General features: G+C 42.0%; 1 protein-coding gene across 5 annotated transcripts in view; it reads right to left on the bottom strand.

Annotated features, from left to right (window-relative positions):
• The window catches only part of SORCS1 (sortilin related VPS10 domain containing receptor 1), a 520,496-nt gene that overhangs the window by 331,235 nt on the left and 167,493 nt on the right, over positions 1 to 21,768 (bottom strand). For all 5 annotated transcript variants that reach the window (XM_078077135.1, XM_078077131.1, XM_078077132.1 and 2 more), the window contains exon 2: positions 7,453 to 7,520. In XM_078077135.1, coding sequence (XP_077933261.1) covers positions 7,453 to 7,520 — 68 coding nt within the window. The remainder of the gene's footprint in view (positions 1 to 7,452; positions 7,521 to 21,768) is intronic.

Below are 21,768 nucleotides of genomic sequence, written 5' to 3'. Positions count from 1 at the left end.
CTTTGCTAAAAAGAGAAATGGGGGACTCAGCACAGAGCCAACCGCTGAGGTCAATGAGGAGCGCAGAGGGGCAGCCTGAGGCCTGACCCTCACAGAGATCTCAGGAAGGTGCGCAGAGTCTGTAGGAAGATCCTTGTAGAAACGGCCTTCATGTGGGTATTCAAGAAGATTTTGTCAGAATTGAGGAGGCCAACAAACATTCATGGTCATCTGTGGACATTACCGGGTTCCCGAACTTGAATCTGGGCTCTTCCCACTTGGCACTCGCTGTGTTCCTACTCTGATCGACTGTGATGTCCTTTCACAAGATCATGTAGCATATGATTCATACAGTATCTCCTACCTGGAGGGCATGAGGTTAAAAATTTAGGATATAAACCAGTACAAGACACAAACCCGGATTTCAGAAACCCTAAACCATTTCTTAATATATTGCTTCTAAGCAAAAAAACATATAATGATATTTAGTATGTGCCAAGTTCTATTTTAGGTGCCAAGCAAACAAAAATAACTAAGACGTGGTCATAGACTTTGAGTTTCCAGGCCAGTATAGAAATAGATGAACATTGACAATAGCTCGTGCATAGCTACACGCTGCATTTGCCACACTTCTGTAATCACCCGCTGAGTGTCCGCCCTTCACTAGATTTGCAGTTTTTGTAGGGAAGAAACGATTTCTTACTTGGATCTTTTTCCCCAGGGTCTGTCTAGCACAGTGCCTGGCACAAAATAGGGGGCTAGTCGACGTTCGTTAAACTGAACCAAATAAATATATATCTGACAACCATCCTAAGACAAAGATACATAATGTGCTACAGTATTAATGAGGAAGGAATGATTTACTTTGGCTGCGGGGGGAGGCAGGTGGGAACAGAAGTTCTACAGAGCCACAGAGCAATAAACCTATGAGGAAGTGTTCAGTGTCACTAGTGGTCAGAGAATACCCCTCAAAACACACGGAGATCAACACACCATTTTCACTGAAAAAACTCGCAAAATTTTCAACTAAATTAATTTTTTTTTTTTTTAAGATTTTATTTATTTATTTGACAGAGAGAGAGTTAGCGAGAGCAGGAACAGAAGCAGGAGTGGGAGAGGGAGAAGCAGGCTTCCCGCCGAGCAGGGAGCCAGATGTGGGGCTCGATCCCAGGACCCTGGGATCATGACCTGAGCTGAAGGCAGACGCTTAACGGCTGAGCCACCCAGGCGCCCCTCAACTAAATTAAATTTTAATTTAATTTTAAATTCAATTTTTAAATTGAAAATCCCCAGGGCTGGCGAAATCATTGGGAAATATATAATTTATTACTGCTTATGGGTGTGAATTGTTCCAATCTTTTTAAAAATCATCTCAGCTATCCATTAACACTACGTATGTATATATTTTTGAAACCACAGTGTCACGTTTAGGACTCCAGAGTACGCTACAGCAAGAAAATTACCCCAACACAAGGACATGATTGCAGTATGTTTATGGAAGCGCTATATGTAATAGCAAATATTGTGGACATGAGCTAGAGATCCACTGAAAAGGTAATGGGGAGGCCGTGGGGCACAGGCATTAACAGGATCGATTCAGGAACCACTTCTGGCTGCATTATGCTGGGAACATGACTCAGCTTTGCAAGCCTCACTCCTCTCATCTGCAAACCTGGGATACTAGGAGTGCCTGTTCTGTAGGCTGATAGGAAGGTAAAAAGCACTGAGGACATTTCCTGGCACACATGAAGCACTACGTAAGTTAGGGTGTAGCTGTTTAACTCTGCACTGGACATCCATACGATCTGATGCTTAACTTTATCTTTTTAACATAGTCATCAGGACAGACACCAATGACTCACTGTTAAGGAAACAAACAGGTTATCAGAGTTCTGTGACTGGTTATGCCTATTGATCCTGACATATGTGTGTATCTGTTGATCTTTTTGAGTTGGGGCATGATGATATGGACGGAATCACCAAAGACTCTTAGCATCATCGACCTCAGGAAGGCTAGATCTGTGTGGGAAGAGACTATTAACATTTTTATTTGTCTCTGCACTGTTTGGCTCATCATAATTGAGCATATATTACATTTTTTCAATTAAAAAAATAACAATAAGGTTTAATACAATAGTCTTATAACTCCAGGAGCAACAAGCAACTCCATGTGACACAAATATGGGAAAGGGAGTGAGATTTAGAAAGCTCAAAAGAAGCCAGAATCCAGAATCCAAAGCATGTCCTGATCCTGCTGGGGAGTGTGGCTCTTGCATTGAGACCCCTGGAAAGGCACTAGACATTTGCATGCACAGAGAAGAGTAACACCATCAGAGCGGTGTGACATGAAGAGTCCTCCTGTGGGGAAATTACCATACTGTAGCTTGATTCTTTTTCTTTTTTTAGGGTGGGTATCCCTATTTTTTATATTCTTATTTTTGTAGTTGACTGAAAGCTGGATTTTGTAGCAAAGCATCCTTCAAAGCAGGGACTAACAACCTATCCTAAGCTGCCACTTTGCTCTTGCCCTGGATGAGGAGTGGGAAGGCAAGGTATGCCTAGCTAATGTGTATCCACCACAGGGAAGGCAGAGTCCCAGACTTCCGGTCAGCTTCTGTCAGCCTGAACTACAGGCACTCTCCAGACAGCACTGTCTGCAGCCAACCCCACACAGACACTGCCTCAAGGGACTCTCCACAGAACCATTCTCTCCACAAAGACTCCACGGGGAAGCCTCTCTTGATAACTGCTGTGTGTAACACCCAAGATGAGGACACAGGGCTGGCTCCCAGGGTGGAATCACAGAAAGCCTAACCATGCTCCCTACCTTAGCCACATGCTCCTTGTGCCCAAAAAGCAGGTATTGCTCCTAGAAAAGTACCTAATTTGAAGATGTGTTAGGATGCTTGCTTGTGTTTCACCTGAATCTGAAATGGTACCCTGGATTTGAAGAGAAGTCAGCCATGTCAGCCGAGCTCTAGGACATGGGCACCGCGGGCTGCCTGTCCCTTTAAGAGTATCCCTTTCAAAAATGAAGGGGGGGAATCAGAGGCGGAGAGGAACCATGACAGACTATGGACTCTGAGAAACAAACTGAGGGTTCTAGAGGGGAGGGGGTGGGGGGATGGGTTAGCCTGGTGATGGGTATTAAAGAGGGCACGTTCTGCATGGAGCACTGGGTGTTATACGCAAACAATGAATCATGGAACACTACATCAAAAATAAATAAATAAATAGGAGAAAAAAAAAAAAGAGTATCCCTTTCAGCTCCTTCCAGAATTGCCTAGGGCTTTCTCACCAGCTAAGCCTCTCTCAGCAAAGTGCTGATTACCCAGGCACTAGAGGGAAAAAAGCTGAATATATTTCTTCTCAGAGATACTGTATCTAGATTTTGACATTTTATTTATCTCAACCTTTAAGCTTATCTTGCTCCAATATGGCAAAACCACCAGCTCTACCGAATCTCAAAGCTTAATCCACTGTAAAGTGGAGAAGATTCTGAGGGGTAGTGAATTGTTCTGTGTCAGATCATCCCCCTTTCCTCTCGGTTGGACTCCCTGAGTGAACAACAACACAACACAAAACAAAATCAACAACTTGCTCTAAGATTAAGGTGTAGTCAATGACAAGACCACCTGGGAGCAGAAGCTCATTAATTCAGCGCAGCTGCATCTCACCCTGTCATCCACAGCTTGCTGAGCCAGCAAGGTGTGAAGCTAGGACATCACTACAAGGTCAGCTGCCTCTGGGCCTCTTTCCTGTTCTGACACCCCGTGCCATTTGCCACTTGACCCCTTCTCACTGTTTGGTGGGAAAAACTTGTAAAGAATAAGGGCTCCATTGAAAAGTGCTTATGTCTCTTTGTTGGACAAGAAGCCATTTCCCTTTTGCCCGATATTTTTCTGGAATAGTAATAAGCTGCTCAGAAGGTCACAGTTCTTTAAAAACTCTATTTATTTCATATATTTATGATTAAAATTTTGTTTGCTTATTTGCTCAGGTACAGAAAGAGTCACCAGAAGGCAGAGGGGACTCCCGAAGACAGGTAAGTGGTAAAATGATTGAAGTTTATTAACTAACATCCCCGTAAGTGTATGGCCTATTATTTACTAATCGCATGACCCTGAGCACACCATAAAAATGAAGTAAGAGGACGCAATACTGCATGTGTGGCACTTAATCTCATGCCTGGCACATAGTGACCGCTCAATAGAAGTTTGTTTTTATTATTGTTGTCATTATCATCATTATCACCAGCATCATTGCCATTATCATTAAACCAGAAAGGTGTTGGGTTTAAGGATTTAAAGTCTGGTTGAGGAGAGAAAATATACAAGTGAGTAAAGTAAAGAAGCAATGCTTATCTCGTGTCTTTATTACAAAACTTATGTTGTATGACAGTTTGTTTACATTAGATCTATCTTATTCTGGGATCTGGCAGCTCTAGGTGGCTGCCTAAGTACGCAATCCAATACAGTTATAGAAGGCAGGTTCCATACAAGTACATTTAACTCTCATTTGAACTGTCCACGGATCTTTGCCCCCCTCTAGACAATGAACACCTGAAAGACAGACAGGGCTCACGTGCTCTTGATCTATGTACACACCCACATTCCCCTCCATGGACCAGAACAATCTAAGACCTACAGGAGTTAATCAATACATCTTTGTTGAATAAATTAATAAGAATATGAAATTTAAGTATTCACTGGTCTGTTCAAGAACAGATGCTTACTGAGCATCGTCAATGGGCTAAGTCCAGTGCTCTGTGCTAGGGATGTAATGAGAATATCTAAATTCCAGCTTGTCCCCAGCAAGCCCCCAATTTTAAGCCAGGTTTCTAAAAAGAAAGTAAGAGCTGATGCAGGAGAAAACGAGTTTGGCACTAGTTTCCTTCAAGCAGGGCTAACCCAGACTCTCCCTCTCCTCTTCTATATTAACACCCCAAAGAGATCCCCTAAAAACCAAACATGGGCATCGTGAACCACCCTAAAACGCAAGCCCTACCAAGGCAGTTATGAAGTATTCGAAATATTTTTCTTTCTCCTTCCCTCTTTTCTTTTCTAAATTATATGTTCATTAAGGCATGGGTTCTTCTATCAAAGCATTAAACTGATAGTTCTAATGGTATAGCGCACCCACAGTAGTTATTTGCTACAAATGAGACATGTAACATAGGGCAGACACGATAAATGAGTATCGTGGCTCGATCAGAAAAGTAAACATATGCAGGTATATTATATGTGTATACGTGTGTGTGTGTATGTATATGTATGTGTATTTATGTGTGCATATGTATGTGTATATATCCTCCATTGAAATCGATCCTAAGATTGAAGGGTCAATAGATGATTCCTTCCACACTTTCCAAAGCTTAAGCCCATGGAGGTTGCTCCTTCAGAAGAAAGGCCTGGTATTACTTTTGTTTGCTTATTTGCACACAAAATTTTTATTTATTTATTTTTTATTTATTTATTTATTTTAATTTTACTAACTCACCCCCCTTCTTGAGATGAGAAAAAAACATCCTCCCTAGGCCAGGGCATCAGTCACAGTGCTCCACAAGAGGGAAAGGAGCATGGTGAACCTGACTTTCAGCAGTCTAGGGCAAGCTGTTCCTCCTGTCCCTGGGGCATGCCCTTTGCCCTGCTCAGGTTGAGACTTGGGGCCGCCAACAGCCTCTGTCCCCACTGAGACAGAACTGCATATCTTTTAATTTTCTAACATGCCGACTACACTTCACACAGCAGATGCACCGCAAAGTAAAAGCTGGCTTTTACTTTCATGTATGTACATACATTAGAGCAATCTATCAAGGAAACATAAGCTTACGCCGAGTCACAGAGAGTCTGATGAAGGGGTCCTGAATTTAAACAATAAAGCAAGTGTCAGGCCCTTAATGCATTAAAGAATTGTACTTTCTGAGGCTCCTACCAAATTTCCCACACTTTAATTTAGTTACATCATTTCCTTGGGACCAAAACTCTGCATAATTGACCTTCTTGTTGGGGGAAGAGTTCAATAATCTAAACACCTCACCACAAGCACAAGAACAGGATCCTATCCTTTTCTTTGGTCTGCTGGGGTTTTCCTAAAGCACACAACAATTTATTTGGGGTTTCTTATACGGAGTGTGAAGCCTAATGGAAAACAGCCATCAGGTTAAAATGAAATTTAGCGAACAATCCTTTTGTGGGGTAGACTCCTTTAGGGTGTATAACTCATGACCCTCCTCTGTGTGACAAGGTCATTGCCCTACAACCCAATTGCTAAAGCAAGTACAGTTACCTCCCCTCCAGCCCTGTCACTGTTCACTGTAGCAGGGATGGACCCCTGACCCAAAGGGCAGATTGGACTCCTTCTCCCTAGACATTAGCCCTGCGACTGAGGCCCAGTAGCCAGTCTCTCCTGGTCATGTTAACTGACAGCGGATGAAGTTCCCTGCTGATCCTACGTGCGGGAGAGCTGCCTGCTTGTGTCTGCCCAGAGGCAACTCCCAGCTCCCATATTCTTTGTACCACCTCTCCCCGCACCCCCCCATCCTCTGTGCACAGCAGTGTACGTGCTCAGGGATGGCTGATCAGAAATGATGGTCAACGTATTTAAGCCATCACTGTAACGACGGCACTGACCCATCAGACTCTGGGCTGGGCGCCAACCCAGTGATTGCTGAATATCATCCCTGGGGTCATCTCCACCCTCTCCCCAGCTCAGGGATTATCACAAGATCCAGGCCTAAGCAACCAAGCACCTCCTGTGGCTGAGGTCGGTTTGGGTGTGGGCACATGACACGGGCTGGCAAAGACCCAAGCACGATGAGACCAATAAAGCCCATGTTTACAAACAAACAGAAACAATGGAACATATAGCCCCTGAGAACAAAAGGAGCCAAGAGCTGCCTGGATTTCTGAGGACCTTCCTGTCCCTAGTTTCAACCTAACTGCACATGTGTGCTGGTGTTCAATGAGTCAGTCAGATCCTCAAGGATCAATAGCATTCATCTGAAGAATTTATATTCACACAATACAGTGTGAATCCCAGACAGGAAGGCATGCACGCAAGTGTGTGTGCATACACGTGTGTGCTAGTGAGCTGAGGGCCAGGAAAGAAGAGGTGCTGTAGATCCTCTCTGCAAACACCCCTCCTTTCCTTTGTTTCTGCTCCAACAAGCTCATAGATCAGTGAGAACTGTGGGAACCAAAACACATCAAGGCAACCTAATAATGAGCAGTTTAGCAAAAAGACCTGTGGCCAAAACAAGGGGTCTATAAAGAAGTAAGGATCTGGCCTGCCTGGGGATAAACCCCAATCTGTGACTAAAGAAAACAGAGAGCAAATAGAGGAAGCCGTGAGAACAGAGAGCCAAAAATCTCCACCACCCCCCCCCCCCCGGAAAAAAAGAGGTGGGGAAGAGCAGTCATGGGCGTCATGTTTAAGTAACACAGTAATCATTAGCTCACTTTATCTACGTACCTCCAAAGCGAGCTCTCAGTGATGCTCCCCAGGTTATAGTCATAGAGCTTTGTCAAAATGAGAATCACCTGAAGGCAAAAGAAGACATCATGGTTAGTCTCAAACAATTACAATATCATAGAACTGAAATGGCCCAAGGGAGGACTTAGGATTCCTTTAATGGGTGCTTAACATAATTGAATGAATTGTTACAGCATCACTTAACTGACTGGGGAAGGGTTTGCCAGGGCCTTCCTTTAAACTGCTCAGGCCTGATCCCCTCCCCAACTTTCTCCCTCTGTCCTGCAGTAAGAGTTACCTGCCCATCCAGGCATTCCTTACCCTGGTGGGCTGAAGGCTTTCAGGGAAGGCTAGCAGAGCTGTCAAATATGCACCCTGCAAGGGAGCCCCTGAGCAGATGGTCAGGAGAGAGTAAGGTCAGTGATGTAGGTCCCAGCCCTAATAGCTGTACCACACTGGGCAGGTTGCTTAGCTTCTCTGAACCTCAATGTCCCCATCTATTAAGAGGGCAAGCAGTAATGCCATCACCCAGAAAGGCTTGCTGTGAGGAGTTAAAATAGGTAATAAAGGCTAATTATTCTCCAATCTGCATGGGGTTCTTAAATGTCAGTTCCTTTCCCTTTCCTCTCCTTTGCAGGGCTGGCTTTATCCGTTTCTTCTGATTCTCCAATTTCTGGGAAAGCCACTGGATGGAATCCAGGCTTCCACAAGAGCTCAGCAAGAACATTTTAACAGGAGCATATTTATGTTTTATGGGGTCCTGAAGCTTACAGAATTTGGGGAACCCTCCATAAGGAACAGCATATAAACATACAAATTCAAACTTCAGAACAGGTCCCAGGACACTGACACTTCAGCTCCATTAGCTTCACGGCAAACCCTTCTTGGCTTTGAAGCCACTGCTATTCTCAGCATCACTCAGAGGAACTCCAACGATTTTGTTCTTTCTTTCAGAATTCAACACTCATTGAACACTTATTAGGAACCCAGGATTTCGCCTGATGCCTGGGGAGAACGTAAATACAGATGAGGCCTGTAGTCTGTGATCCAGTTAGGACAGGAGGAGCTCATCAAAGAAAACCTCAGTTGACAGCTTATCTACCCCTCCTCAGTCCCACGGACACTCATGCCCATCATGGCAGCTTGAGAAGACTGCGTCTTCCGGCGTCTGCAGTGATGACCAGGGCCCCCCGTTACCTGGAGCACATGAGCCCCAGGACACATGGGAAGAGTCCACAGAGCAGTGTGTTCCCACCCAGTGAGTCCTCACCCCTCATTCGCTCTCCTTACATAAGGACAAGAACTTAATAGGTTTGCTCTGTTTTCTGTTGAGGTTTCCATTTCTCTCCTGATTCACATAACCGAGACCATTTGGCCCAGCCCTGCTGTTTCCAACTCAGCAGAAAAATGTTGACATCGATTTCCAGGATTTTCCCTGAAGGCCAAGGGATCGGTTCTAGTCACAGTGAGCACAGAACATTCTAAACTTGAATTCCAAGGCAGCAAGCTGCCAAGGAGTACAGAACCTTTCCAAGTTCCACTCTGCCAGCACAGGGCTTGATTTACTGAAGGCACGAGCATCAATGAGCAGATTCCCAACACTTCTTTCACAGCAAGCAAACTAGAACTCCACAACCTTAGGTCTGTCCCAAGTTCAAGGGAATGAAGAACTATGGTAACCCAAAGATAGGCAGAGATCTGAGGAGCTGTTCTCTAAGGCCACCCCTCTCCTGAACCACTGCGCAGGCTTCCTTCAAGGACCTGCTCAAAGCTTGCTTCTTTAGCAAAATGTGAGCACGTGTGAGGTACCGGGCACCCCATAGGTACATCAGATGGTGCACCTGCAGTGGGGGCATATGCTTAACAGTTCTGCGTGCCAATTAAGTCACTCTAAGTGCTAAATTTCAATCACCGCCATCCCAGGAACGCTGATCAGCGGCAGCAGGGTGGCTGTTTGTTGGAAGACACAGAGTGACGTTACCACTCCACCTCGGTATGATTTTGCCAAATAGGCCTATAAATCCCCCACCAAGAATATGGGGGTGTAGGCATAAAGCATTTCTCGGTAGTTGCTCTCTTGATTCAATACAACAGTACACTCAGTAATGAAGTTCAGCTGGGCACAGGCTGCATCTCCCATCCATCTGATGAGGGAATTCAGAGGAGCCCCGGAGAAGGAACATTTTAACCCAGCAGGTAATGGTGTGGAGCCCCTCACGCACACACACACACACACACACACAGAAACTGTTTAAGCAATTCTCAGGCAGGTGGGCAGGGAGGTAAAAATCCACTCCCTGCCTCTTCTTGAGGGGCCAGTAAAACGAAATGTCACTGATACATTCAGGCAGTTTATCAATACCACACCCGGAGAGGCGTCCTTTCTGGCATTCCAAAGTATATCTGCTTGAATCAATCTAATCTTTCTGTTTTCAGAACGAGAGCAAGAAAGAAGAGCGAACTGCTAACCTTTAGTTATGTCTCCAGTCGATTCCTTGCAATCTCTCTCCCCCGCTTTTTTCCCCTTCTCTGTCTGTGTGCATTATTTACCCCCATACTCCTGGATAGTGATGCCTCATTGTATTAGATCTGGTTTGTTGTTGTTTCTTCGCTTTTCTGTCCTGGTTAATTAGCAATACTATTAATAGAATTAGTACCCGTTAAAGGGCCCACAACCCAACCCAATGAGGAAAAGGGGAGAATGCAATTGCCTGCCTATTCTGGTCCCATTGTCTACTATTTTTGTGCAATTTTCCCAAACTTAAAAAAAAAAGAAAACAGTGAAACTTTTTCGTCAAGTGAAATGTTATATGTACTTAAAAATACATAAACAGTAATTTATTTTTATTCATTTGGTAAACAATTTCCATGTATAGATTTAATTCTACAAGCCCAACTGCATAGAATTATAAATCCAATCAATGAGAGCAAGGCTGTTTTGATACACGCACACACAAAATGGAATACTCATCAGCATCTCATTTCTTTCTATATCTCATTTCCATTATATAGTACCAAAATATCCCTGATTCAAAACAGCAAGTGATGACCATAGGGTAATAGCTTTTTTAGGTTCCTTTTTAAATTTTAGGATACTTTCTTTAAATAGCTATAATCCAACTATCAACGGCTTAACAACCTCTACCTACGCTGGGCCAGGACCTCAGCACCTAGTCATCTGTGGGTCTTGGCGCAACGGCATGGCTCAGGATTCCCCACCCGGTCTGTCACCATGTGCCATCTGTACTCTTGTTTTGCTGTGGCTCTTCCTGCCATATCCATTGTTTGCAAAGCTACTGGGGGAACGTCACTTGGTCCGTGTGTATGTTGAAGCCAACCCACCAAGCTGTTATTTTCAAACCATCCATCCCTTAGAAGGTGAGAGAGTGCCAGAAACAGTGCCGGGATCTGTGCAGGGATGAGTGAGGTTCCTCAAGGAAGTGATCACGGGCTTCCTCCTTAGGACTGAGCCAAACTGACACTATCTGGGCTCACCAAACTACTACCCCTTTTCCCAGAGTTTTCCAAAGCTCCTACAGAATAATTCCACCAACTTACCCACCCCAGCCTCTCACCTACCCCTCTGTACGTAGCTGCTAAGAAACCATCACCTTAAAAAAATGTATGTGGTATATATACACGTGCACATATACACAATGTATATGTATCTATGTGGGATGTTGTTCGGCCATTAAAAAAAAATCTTGCCATTTGTATCAATATGGGTGAAACTGCAAGGCATTTTGCCAGGTGAAATAAGCCAGATAGAGAAAAATAAATACTGTACAGTATCACTTACATGCAGAATATAAAACAAACACAAAAACTGATTTCATACGGACAGAATATAATGGTGGTTGTTAGGGACTGGGAGGGGAAAGGGAAATGGGGAGATCCATGTCAAAGGATCTGAAGTACAAACTTTCAGTTATAAGAAGTTCTGAGGCCCTAATGTACATCAGGGTGACTATAATTAATAATACGATATTGTCTCATTGAGGTTTTGATTTGGATTTCCCTGATGCCGAGTGATGCTGAGCACTTTTTCATGTGTCTGTTGGCCATTTGGATGTCTTCTTTGGAAAAATGTCTGTTCATGTCTTCTGCCCATTTCTTGATTGGATCATTTGTTCTTTGGGTGTTGAGTTTAATAAGTTTTTTATCGATTTTGGATACTAGCCCTTTATCTGATATGTCATTTGCAGGTATCTTCTCGCATTTTGATCTCACTGATATGAGGAATTCTTAATCTCAGGAAACAAACTGAGGGTTGCTGGAGTGGTGGGGAGTGGGAGGGATGGGGTGGCTGGGTGACAGACATTGGGGAGGATTTGTGCTATGGTGAACGCTGTGAACTGTGTAAGACTGATGAATCACAGACCTGTACCTCTGAAACAAATAATACATTATATGTTTAAAAAAAAAAAGAGAAGAAGATAGCAGGAAGGGAAAAATGAAGGGGGGGGAACCGGAGGGGGGAGACGAACCATGAGAGACTATGGACTCTGAGAAACAAACTGAGGGTTCTGGGGGGGGGATGGGTTAGCCTGGTGATGGGTATTAAAGAGGGCACGTACTGAATGGAGCACTGGGTGTTATACGCAAACAATGAATCATGGAACACTACATCAAAAACTAATGATGTAATGTATGGTGATTAACATAACATAATAAAAATACAAAACAAAACAAAACAAAATATATCATAAAAGCAAAAAAAAAATAATACAATATTGTCCATTTGAAAGTTACTGAGAGTAGATCTTAAGCATTCTCACCAAAAAAAAAAAAAAAAAAAACAAAAAACAAACACAAAACAAAAATCGAGAGAGAGAGAGAGAAAGAGAGAAAGTTAACTATGTAAGGTGATGGAAGTGTTAATTATCTCGATCTTAGCAATAATTACACGATGCGTATGTTTATCAAAGCACCACACTGAATACTTCAAATATATACAATTATTTCTCAAATAAAGTTGGGGGGTGAGAAGCAACCATCACAATGGACCCTAGGGAAGGAAAATGTCAATCCACCTCCCCCCTCATCTAACCCCAACTTCCGTCTTCACTGGGTTACAAAACAAAAGAATTCACAGAGATAAACAGAGACACTACTGTGCCAATGGTTATTAACAGTGTTCTCTTGTGAAACAGCAATAGGCGGCCAAAACTATGCTGTTGTAGCAAAACATCAGGACAAGCCTTATTTCCAGGTATGCATTCGACTCTCGTATGGCAGCAACCTAAGTTTACATGTGGGCAGTCTCCATCATGCCCAGCATTTGGACATACGACACCTTCGAATGTGACAGCATGTTTTGTTTAATCAACGTAAAAATATAATTTAGAAATGAAACCCCAAACATTTAAGGAACCCCTAAAACACCCTCCTGGTAACCTGGTTCGACACAATATATTTTTGAAAACACCCGTATGAATAACTAGACCAACGTTTATTCCACACTTCCCAAGTAGAAGGATAGGAATTCTCCATTTCTTTTCCTAAGGAAGGAACATAGTGTGCTGACCCTTTCCTTTGCTAACTTACAACAATATATCCCAGAGGAAGGGGGATGGAAGGTTGGGGATGGGCATCAATATATCTCCCACATTCCCCCCACTCCCTGAGGAGGATGCACATATTCCCCCTATGAGTGTTCTCTCCTAATTCTTTAGCTTAGGAGTAGCAACCTGGTGGAGGGCTACTGAGAATCTTTCTTGAAGGAGGAGCTTGCTTAGCAAGCTTACTATTCTTCTTAAATGAATAATTTAGGTTAGGGTAGCTGTAGGAGAACTTACAGACATTTAGGGAGATTTGACTTCTACCAGAATCCTTGGCCTGGCCACTGCACTTCACCTCATCTCATCTTCTCTGGGAAATCTTAGAAAAGCAAGACATGTCTCCTCATTTTCCAATTATTAATGATTTGCCTCCTTTTTTTTCTTTGTGTCCAACTGCAGAAGCAGATTCTAATCCCGAGGCAAACAGAAGTGCAGCCCTGGTTTCTTGACAGTGAGCAATCTGGGCTAGAAGATCCTAAAGTCTCTTTTATTCCTGAAGATCTATAGTTCCAAATCCTGAATAATGTAGATGGCGACACAGATGCTAGTCTATAAAACAAGGCATTTTCTTTTGTATTTCTCTCAGTGATTAGTGATTCAGGGCTGGCCTGGGCAGGCGTTTTTGTCATTGTAACACATGGGAGACTCCACAGAACTCATCCATGCTAACACTCCTAATTCCACCTACCTGGGGTGGGCCACAGTCTAGCGTGGGTGAGCAATGGCAAAGCCACACTGAAGATGCCAGTAGATTGGCTCAGGGGCTAAAGCTGGCTACCTCCATCCTTTCCCCACCAACTTCCAGCATGCCCTGATGTTTCCTCAATTCCCTGTCTCCAATGGCCTCCTCTCTGCTTGCCAGAGACCAGCTTGTTGGATATTTTAAAAAATGTGGATAGAAGTGATACGGGGACAAAAAAATTATAAGGCCTGAAGAGATTTAGAACAATCTTTCAGGGGACTGAAGAACAGGATACAATATAAGAGGGGTGTTCAATAGCCAGAATTTTTTGTTTTTGTTTTTGTTTTGGGTTGTTTTCTTCGCACTCCAGTTTTAGGGGAAAAGAAGCAAACTTACAACAGTGGTTTTCCTAAAAATATGCACACTCCAGATTGTGTCTTTGGATGAGAGAGCCAAAGACAAAATTATTCAACTTTCTAACTTAAACAGAAGTTCTCATTCCTTTGAGTAGCCATGAATTCTTTAAGAATCTGATCCAATAAAATCTAGGAGCATAAAACAATGACTATAACTTTAATGATACCACTGATCTCCTGAATCCTAGGGGGGTCATGAATCCAAGAATAAGAACCTTCTGTAATTCCCAGAAAATGAGAGCTTTCTTCAGAAGAAAGAACATTCAGCTCTAAAATTCTACACATTTAATTCAATAAACATTTATCAAGCCTTCTTAAGAGGCAGGGATAAAAAACAAAACAAAACAAAACAAAACCACAACAAAAAAAACTACATGCTGTGAGGACACAAAGAGAGAATGAGACTTGGTACCGGGCCCTGGAAGCTCACAGTCAAGTGGGGAGGCAGAGCTGTGCAGATGGTTACACTAAGGAAGACAAAGGTTTGCAGCAGGACAACAGTGTTTAAATCTCCTAGCGAGCACGAAAGGAAAGTATAATCAGGTATAGACTCTTACAAAAGAAGACAGTCAAGACAAATCCCAGAAGATGTGCGTGATTCTGATGGTGACGAGAAGCTATAGAGCTGGTATTCTAAGGGAAGGGGGCATGAGGATAGCGGTCCAGAGGTGTGAAAGCTCACAGAGCAGTCAGAAGAGAGCAAGTCCCTGGGACACAGAGTATCAGAATAGAGAGATACATTAGGCTCTACTGTGGATGCCTTAAATACAGGACGGCAGTATGCTCTGCCAAAACATACAAATAAACAAGCAAACAAATAAAGGCTTTGGAATCAGAAGACCAAATTTTGAGTCTTGCTTTAGCCACCGTATCTGTTAGAATGGCTTTGGCAGCAAGAAACAGAACACTAAAAATCACTCAAATAATGAGGCATATATTGTCTCAGATAAAAAAAAGGTCCACAGTTTATGCAGTTCCAGGACTAATACAGCTAACAATGCCATCAGGCATCCCCACGATGTACACACTTCCTCTCTGAAAGTGTTAACACTTAGCGTGTGTGCCCTCCTGTTTGCAAGGTGGTCCTAACACTTCTTTGTAGCACGTGCAGACGCAGCTACACTCAGCAAAGAAAAGAAGGACCTCTACTGTACATCTGCTTTTTTGTTTTTAAATTAGAAATGACACTTTCCTAAAAGCCCTTCCAGCAAAATCTCTATAGTCTCAATGAACACTATTCAGCCACATGCCCACATCATGGCTTCAATGAAAGTTGGGAAAATGAGGAAGACAGGGGTCTGGAGATGGACTTGGTGTTTCCTGTGGTAAGAGATGGGCTCTGCCAGTAAAGAAATTGTGGGTAGTGGCTGCCGAGTAACAACGAGTAATGTCTGCCACTGAGAGACCTCAAATAAGTCACTCAGATCCTGAAAAGACATTAAAAACAAACATAAAAAAAAGGAGATAATGTTATCTCTCTCCTTAATCTCTTAGAAATGGGAGAAGGGAGAAGCAAAGAACAGGAAGTGGAAAAATTCTGTGAAAATGTTCAAGTACTCTGCAAATGTAAGTAGTTGCTATTATTAATAACATCTCGAATTTATTGGAGCCCTAGTCTGTGTGCCAGACAAATTTCATTATTAAGGGTATTTCAAGTAATTCTCTCGCTCTCTCTTTTCTGATGAGGAAATTGAGGCACACAGAGGCTAGGTAATTTATTCAGCTGGTAAGTGGTGAACAAGTTTAAATCACATTATATATGGACTCTTACTCACTGTGCTTCATTATCTCTATGGTATGTTGTCCTGAGTATTTCTGTTACTAAAGGTTAGTGAAAGATCCTCACTTTCTGTGCAATTCAAAAGTATTGTAGACCTGTTATCCATGAGACATGGTACCGGCCACAGACTCCTCCTTCACTCTGCCTTCTTCCAGACATCCCTGGAATATGTTTTCCTTATATGAGATAAATGAGTTTTCATTCTTTATTGACCTTAGGTAAGTGGCATTTTCATTTGTCATTTTTAATTTGTTTTAAAAAACCTTTGAACCTTGGTGAAATCCAGTGTTAGGGGATGATTCTTCCACTTCAATCACAGAAGTTGGCAGCTTCCAGATCAGGGGTTCCAGATAATGAATGCATGCACATGGAACTGCAGATTTCAACAGAACAGCTTATAGTATCTTCATTTTCAGAAGATTTAAGGGAATGTGTAATTGCACTCCATTTGAGTCATCAAAGGGATGAGAATTCAGTAATAGCTAAATCGGATTAAGAGTCCTCAGAGGGGAGTTGAAAGGTTGGTATAATGGTTCGCACAACCACCACACACGGGCATCTGGAGTCATCAGACAGAGGTAATTCAGCACACACAAACACAATTTGAAAAGAAAAAACAGTAGAAAGGGTGGGATGAATTTGGGGTATGGGGCCAGCCAGAAAGCAATCAGATTTTTGCCTCTGGGGAGTCCTTAATTCCAAATGGCCTTCATATTTTCTAAGAACCCACACATAATTTAATAAAATGTTTCTTTATGTAATATCCTCTGAATGACACTGAGATGGTGTGAGTGAGTTACATGGCTAGTGGACCTCCCTGAGGAACTTAAAAGACCAGACAGCCAACAGTGTTGCAGACAGACACAGTGGTATATAGTAACTGACTCAACATGAGGCACAGAGCAAACCCTAGAATATGGGACTGCCCTTTTGGAGAGTAGAACGTTTTTAAGTAAAAATCTGCCATATCCTCCTCTGACGCTGTTCCCCTCTAGAGGTCATTTGCAGCTAAGATATGAGGTCACGGATAGGACGTGAGCTGTGGACCAATGTCCTAGGAGTTTCCATGTGAGAAAAACTACAGCTCTTACTCAAGACAACTCACATCTCTCTCCCCTCTTCTGCTGAAAGTCGAAGTTCTTTCCTGGTAGTGACTAGCAAAGAAATGCATGTAATAAAAGGCTATTAACTCTCTTCCTAGAGCCAGGTCATTATATTTAGCAAATAAACCCAATGGACCTAAGTTGTTCTTTGACGCAAGTCTTGAAAATAGAACTTGTTTTTCTATTCTTCAAGGGGAGGGACACTATCAACTAAAAAAAAAAAAAAAAAAAAAAAAAAAAGCATTTTCTCCAAAATCCATTAATCTCACAATATGCAGCACTTCAGTCCTCCATAATCTTCTTTCTTCTCCTCCTCCTCTTCTTTTTGAATAAAAAAAGATAATTCCCAAAGCATATATCCATATCTTGTGGATGTTAACCATTTCATATTCTCCTTTCTCTATTTAAATTACTCTGCTCTAAATTATACTCTATTTTAACCATCTGCATTACACCAGGAGAGCTAGAGAGGTGCTAAATTATCTTTTTTTTCCTAGAAAAAAGCCTGATACCAGTATCAATGTAATCCCCAAAGAGTACCATGATAAAATGGTTGTACAAAATATAAGGAAAACACATACTCTAGGCAAGACCTCTTGACAAGAAGGAGAGAGTAAAATAGAAAAATTAGACCTGGAGAGACCTAAAGGCAAAGCTTCAAGACATCAAAGCAAATGAGGCTAGGGAGGAGGGGGAGAGAAGCAGGAAACTCAGCGAGTTGTTTGGAGAGACAAAGTCCAAGGAAACCACAAAGAATACCCAGTGCAAATCTACTATTTCATAAAGAAACCAACCATATACCATGCTGTCCTCATTCCCCTCCATAAGAAGGGAACAGACCATCTTTCTCTGACTTAATCCCTATTTGAATTAGGTCACTGGGTACTTAGTTATAGAAACACAAATAAGGAGTTATAAAACAGTAAGAAAATATTTCTTGCATTATCTTCTCTCTGGAAACCTAGAAAACAAAGAGAGGAAACCCCTATGTCTATGTTAAAGGGGGACAACCTGAAGTTGTAAGGAGAAAGAGGTTGTAAGGAGAGGGAAAAGGGATATGAAGAATGGAGAAGTTCCCTTTCAACTTCCCCCATACACTGATCTGAGGGATACAGGCCTCCAAGTTCTCAAATCACTCTCTGTCTGAATTATAGACATAATCTAAATATTAAACTCTCCCGACATGAGAAGCCACACATAAAATGAACAAACCATTAAGCAGCAAACTGTCTGTTAATGATGAGGGGCCCTTCTGTTCTTATGCTTCCTTATATTAAGCTTCAATACAAAGAAATGAACCAAGTCATTCCTTTTCTACTTTGGCATCTTGGTTTTTATGCTGTTATTCATGGATCTGAAGAGGTTAACTCAATTTTTAAAAATACTATGTTTTCAAGGTTAACACAACACACTAACAGGAAGCTAATAAATAAAGATATGCATCTTATGGTGATCCAAGTGTCAGAAGATGAACTTCAATAAAAATGGAATTTAAAAAAATGAGGATACAGGCTTTAATTTTTTTTTTCATTTTCTCTTCTCATTTACCATACAGTGAAACTAACAAAAACAATAAGAATAAAAAATCAGAGACAGTAAGGGCACCTGGGTGGCTCAGTCCATTAAGATGGCTCAGGTCATGATCCCAGGGTCCTGGGATCGAGCCCTATGTCAGGCTCCCTGCTTGGCGGGGAGTCTGCTTCTCTCCTCTGCCTGCCACTCTGCCTACTTGTGCTCTCTTTCTATTTCTCTCTCTGTCAAATAAAGTCTTTAAAAAAAAATCAGTGACAGTTAATATGGTAAGTTCAAATATTTTCCTTTACCTTGGGAAAATCTTAAGGTGAACCAGGGAGAAAGAGAAACATCTTATTCTCTTTAAAAAAATAAATAAATAAGCAGTAACAACAGACCTCTATTAACAGATCTTTTGTTCGCCTTGTCTGAGTGCTAAGGCGTGATGGGACACAATTTGCCCAAGAGGAAATTCAAAGCTTAAAAAAGCTGTCTTGAAAGTGAAATTTAAATAACATCTTGAAATCCCAAGTAAAATCTATTAATAAATAATAAAGGCTTCTGTTGGAGGAAAGAATCCTCTAGAAGTTAAATGATTCTTACGCATTTCTTGTCATTTAATCACAGAACCCAAATGCTTCTACAGGACTCTAGTTCTAATCCTCTACAACGGCATCTAGATGACTGGTGGGTGGTTATAAAAATATTTAGCACTTTGTCACTCTTTTACAGGAAACTTAAGACAAAATTGGAAAGGACTGCAAAGATCATGTAACTCTAACCATCTCGTCTGACAAATGGTGGAGGTTATACTTTTAGAAGAATCTGTTCTTGAATAAGGCACTTCTGAGAGTAAGGAATAATCTGAACATACCATATGCTGACTCGGAGCATGAAGCAGGGGTTCCTATGTACAGAAGGAAGGACTGGAGGGGGCCAGTTCTGACATGGGGGAGAGATCAAGGAGTCAAGTGAGGACTGCAACCAGGAGCATCAGGCCTAGACACCGGTTTTGTGAGGACGAGAGTCACACAATTTGAGGGCCTTTCTTCAAGAAACAGAACACAAAATGATGAATAAAATGACGTTTAACAGTGAACATTTATGAGAATGACAAATTAGCTCAAAACAAATTACCAGTGCCTTAAAAATTCACATACTTCTCTTCTGAGATATCTTTAGGCAGTTTGGCAAAAATAGGAAAATAGAGATGTTTCCTGATTGCAACCTAGCTTTCCCTCTGTACCTGAAACAATCTACAATCCCCCCCAAATGCCCAGCATACACAGGAGTTCATGCCTGTGAAGGCTCTGAATCTTAAGCTTCATTGGCTTCACTGTAAAGTCCCCTTTGAGTGGGATCCCACATTAGATGCTCATTAAGAATGGAGCTATCCATTTCTGCCATCCTGGGCTGTGAATCCAGAGAGATGGACTTACGCCTGAGCTCTGGGATACTGAGGAAGCCAATGCACTCTTGGGCTTCAGTCTCCTCCATGGTTACACTACACATTTGTAAGATCTCTTCCCATTACAATACCATCCAATGTCAAATACCCCAATCTACTCTAATTTTCAGTGTTCCCAGGCTTAATAAATGCTACTGTCATTGCTCAAGCTAGAGCTCTGAGTGAGTCTTCCTTGACTCTACCCGCCCCACCTTTTCTCCCCAAACCTAATCAGTCACTGAGCCCTACAAACCTCTCTCATTAACCTCACCTCAACTGTTCTGGCCTACAGCACTGCCTTTGTCAATGCCACCAGCCTTCTGTCTTGCTTCCCTCCAGCCGCCCTCTGTACTGTTACCACAATAACTTTTTTTAAATAACAAAATTGTTTTTTTCCCCCTCTTCAAAACATCTGTGTGTCCTCCCGTTGATCTTAAAGTCTAAATTTCATAATCTGACCTACAAGGCCAAGTATGACATGGCCCCTACATGCACATTCAAATCACTCCTTCCAATACTTCTTTACTCTCACAACTGCATGTGAACCCAGACATAATGTTCTCTTGCTGACCTAAAGAACTTCAGTATTTGTTAATGGTCTGACTAACTGACTGTAGTTATATTGGTGATGGACTTTTGTAGGCATAAACATCACGTTCCAGTTACATGAGCAATTATTGTAGCAAGCATCTAGAATAGAGTGGGATCAAAAAATCTGAGTAATTGTAACACAAGGGCATTGCTATTTCATGAAATTCTAATCTTAGGAATGATATTCCAAACACTTTGGATTTCCTTTTGGAAGTATGGGCTGTTTAAGGAATTAAATGCTAGATGATTCAATGCTGTGTATCTCTTTTGGGAGGGCTGGTAGTTGTAAAACGTGCCTATGAACCAATCCAAAGGTTTACTGATTTTCTGTCCTTTCATTCAAAAGTGTTAGCTTTCATGCGCAAATCCGCAAGAGACCCAAAAGTTGGCCAGGAACTGCAGAGAACTGCTTCCCATTCTGGGAGTTTCTTCTATCCAGAAATGGACAGCCCTGGATCAGTACAAGTATATCAGGGTGCATATTTGGAATTAAAGTCTGAATTCTAGGTCTTTCAACTATTTCCTATAGGACATTCAAAACTGGACAGCCCTGGATCAGTACAAGTATATCAGGGTGCATATTTGGAATTAAAGTCTGAATTCTAGGTCTTTCAACTATTTCCTATAGGACATTCAAAACTGGACAGCCCTGGATCAGTACAAGTATCCTCTGTACAATGGGACAAAGCCAAATCAAGTCTCTATTTTGGTAGGATGGAGACTTAAAGTTAGAAGTTGAGAGGACTAGATTCTGGTTACAGAGTCAGTTTTAATTCCTTGTATGACCTTAGTCAGGTTAACTCTTTTTCCTCCTTTTCCTATTGAATAAGATTGGTAACATTAGAATTCCATTTCTAACTGGATTATTATCACCAGTTTACTTTATGGAATACTTCTTAAAAAATTTTTTTTCACTCTGCTAAGCATTTTGAATAACATGATCTATGTACATTATTTATTTTAAGATTTATTTATTTTAGAGAGAGAGAGAGCGTGCATGTACGCAAGTAGAGGGAGAAGGAGAGAGAGAGAATCTTCAGGCAAACTCCCCATGAGTGCAGGGGCTCGACATGGGGCTTGATCCCAGGACACTGAGATCATGACCTGAGCCAAAATCAAGAGTCGACTGCTTAACCAACTGAGCTACCCAGGCACCCCAGTCTGTGTACATTCTTAACTATCCTATGAAGCCAATACTTTTTTTTTTTTGGTCATTTTCAGATG

Source organism: Halichoerus grypus, chromosome 7 (genome assembly GCF_964656455.1).
Source record: "Halichoerus grypus chromosome 7, mHalGry1.hap1.1, whole genome shotgun sequence".
Classification (NCBI taxonomy): domain Eukaryota; kingdom Metazoa; phylum Chordata; class Mammalia; order Carnivora; family Phocidae; genus Halichoerus; species Halichoerus grypus.
This window is presented reverse-complemented; position numbering and strand designations above follow the sequence as displayed.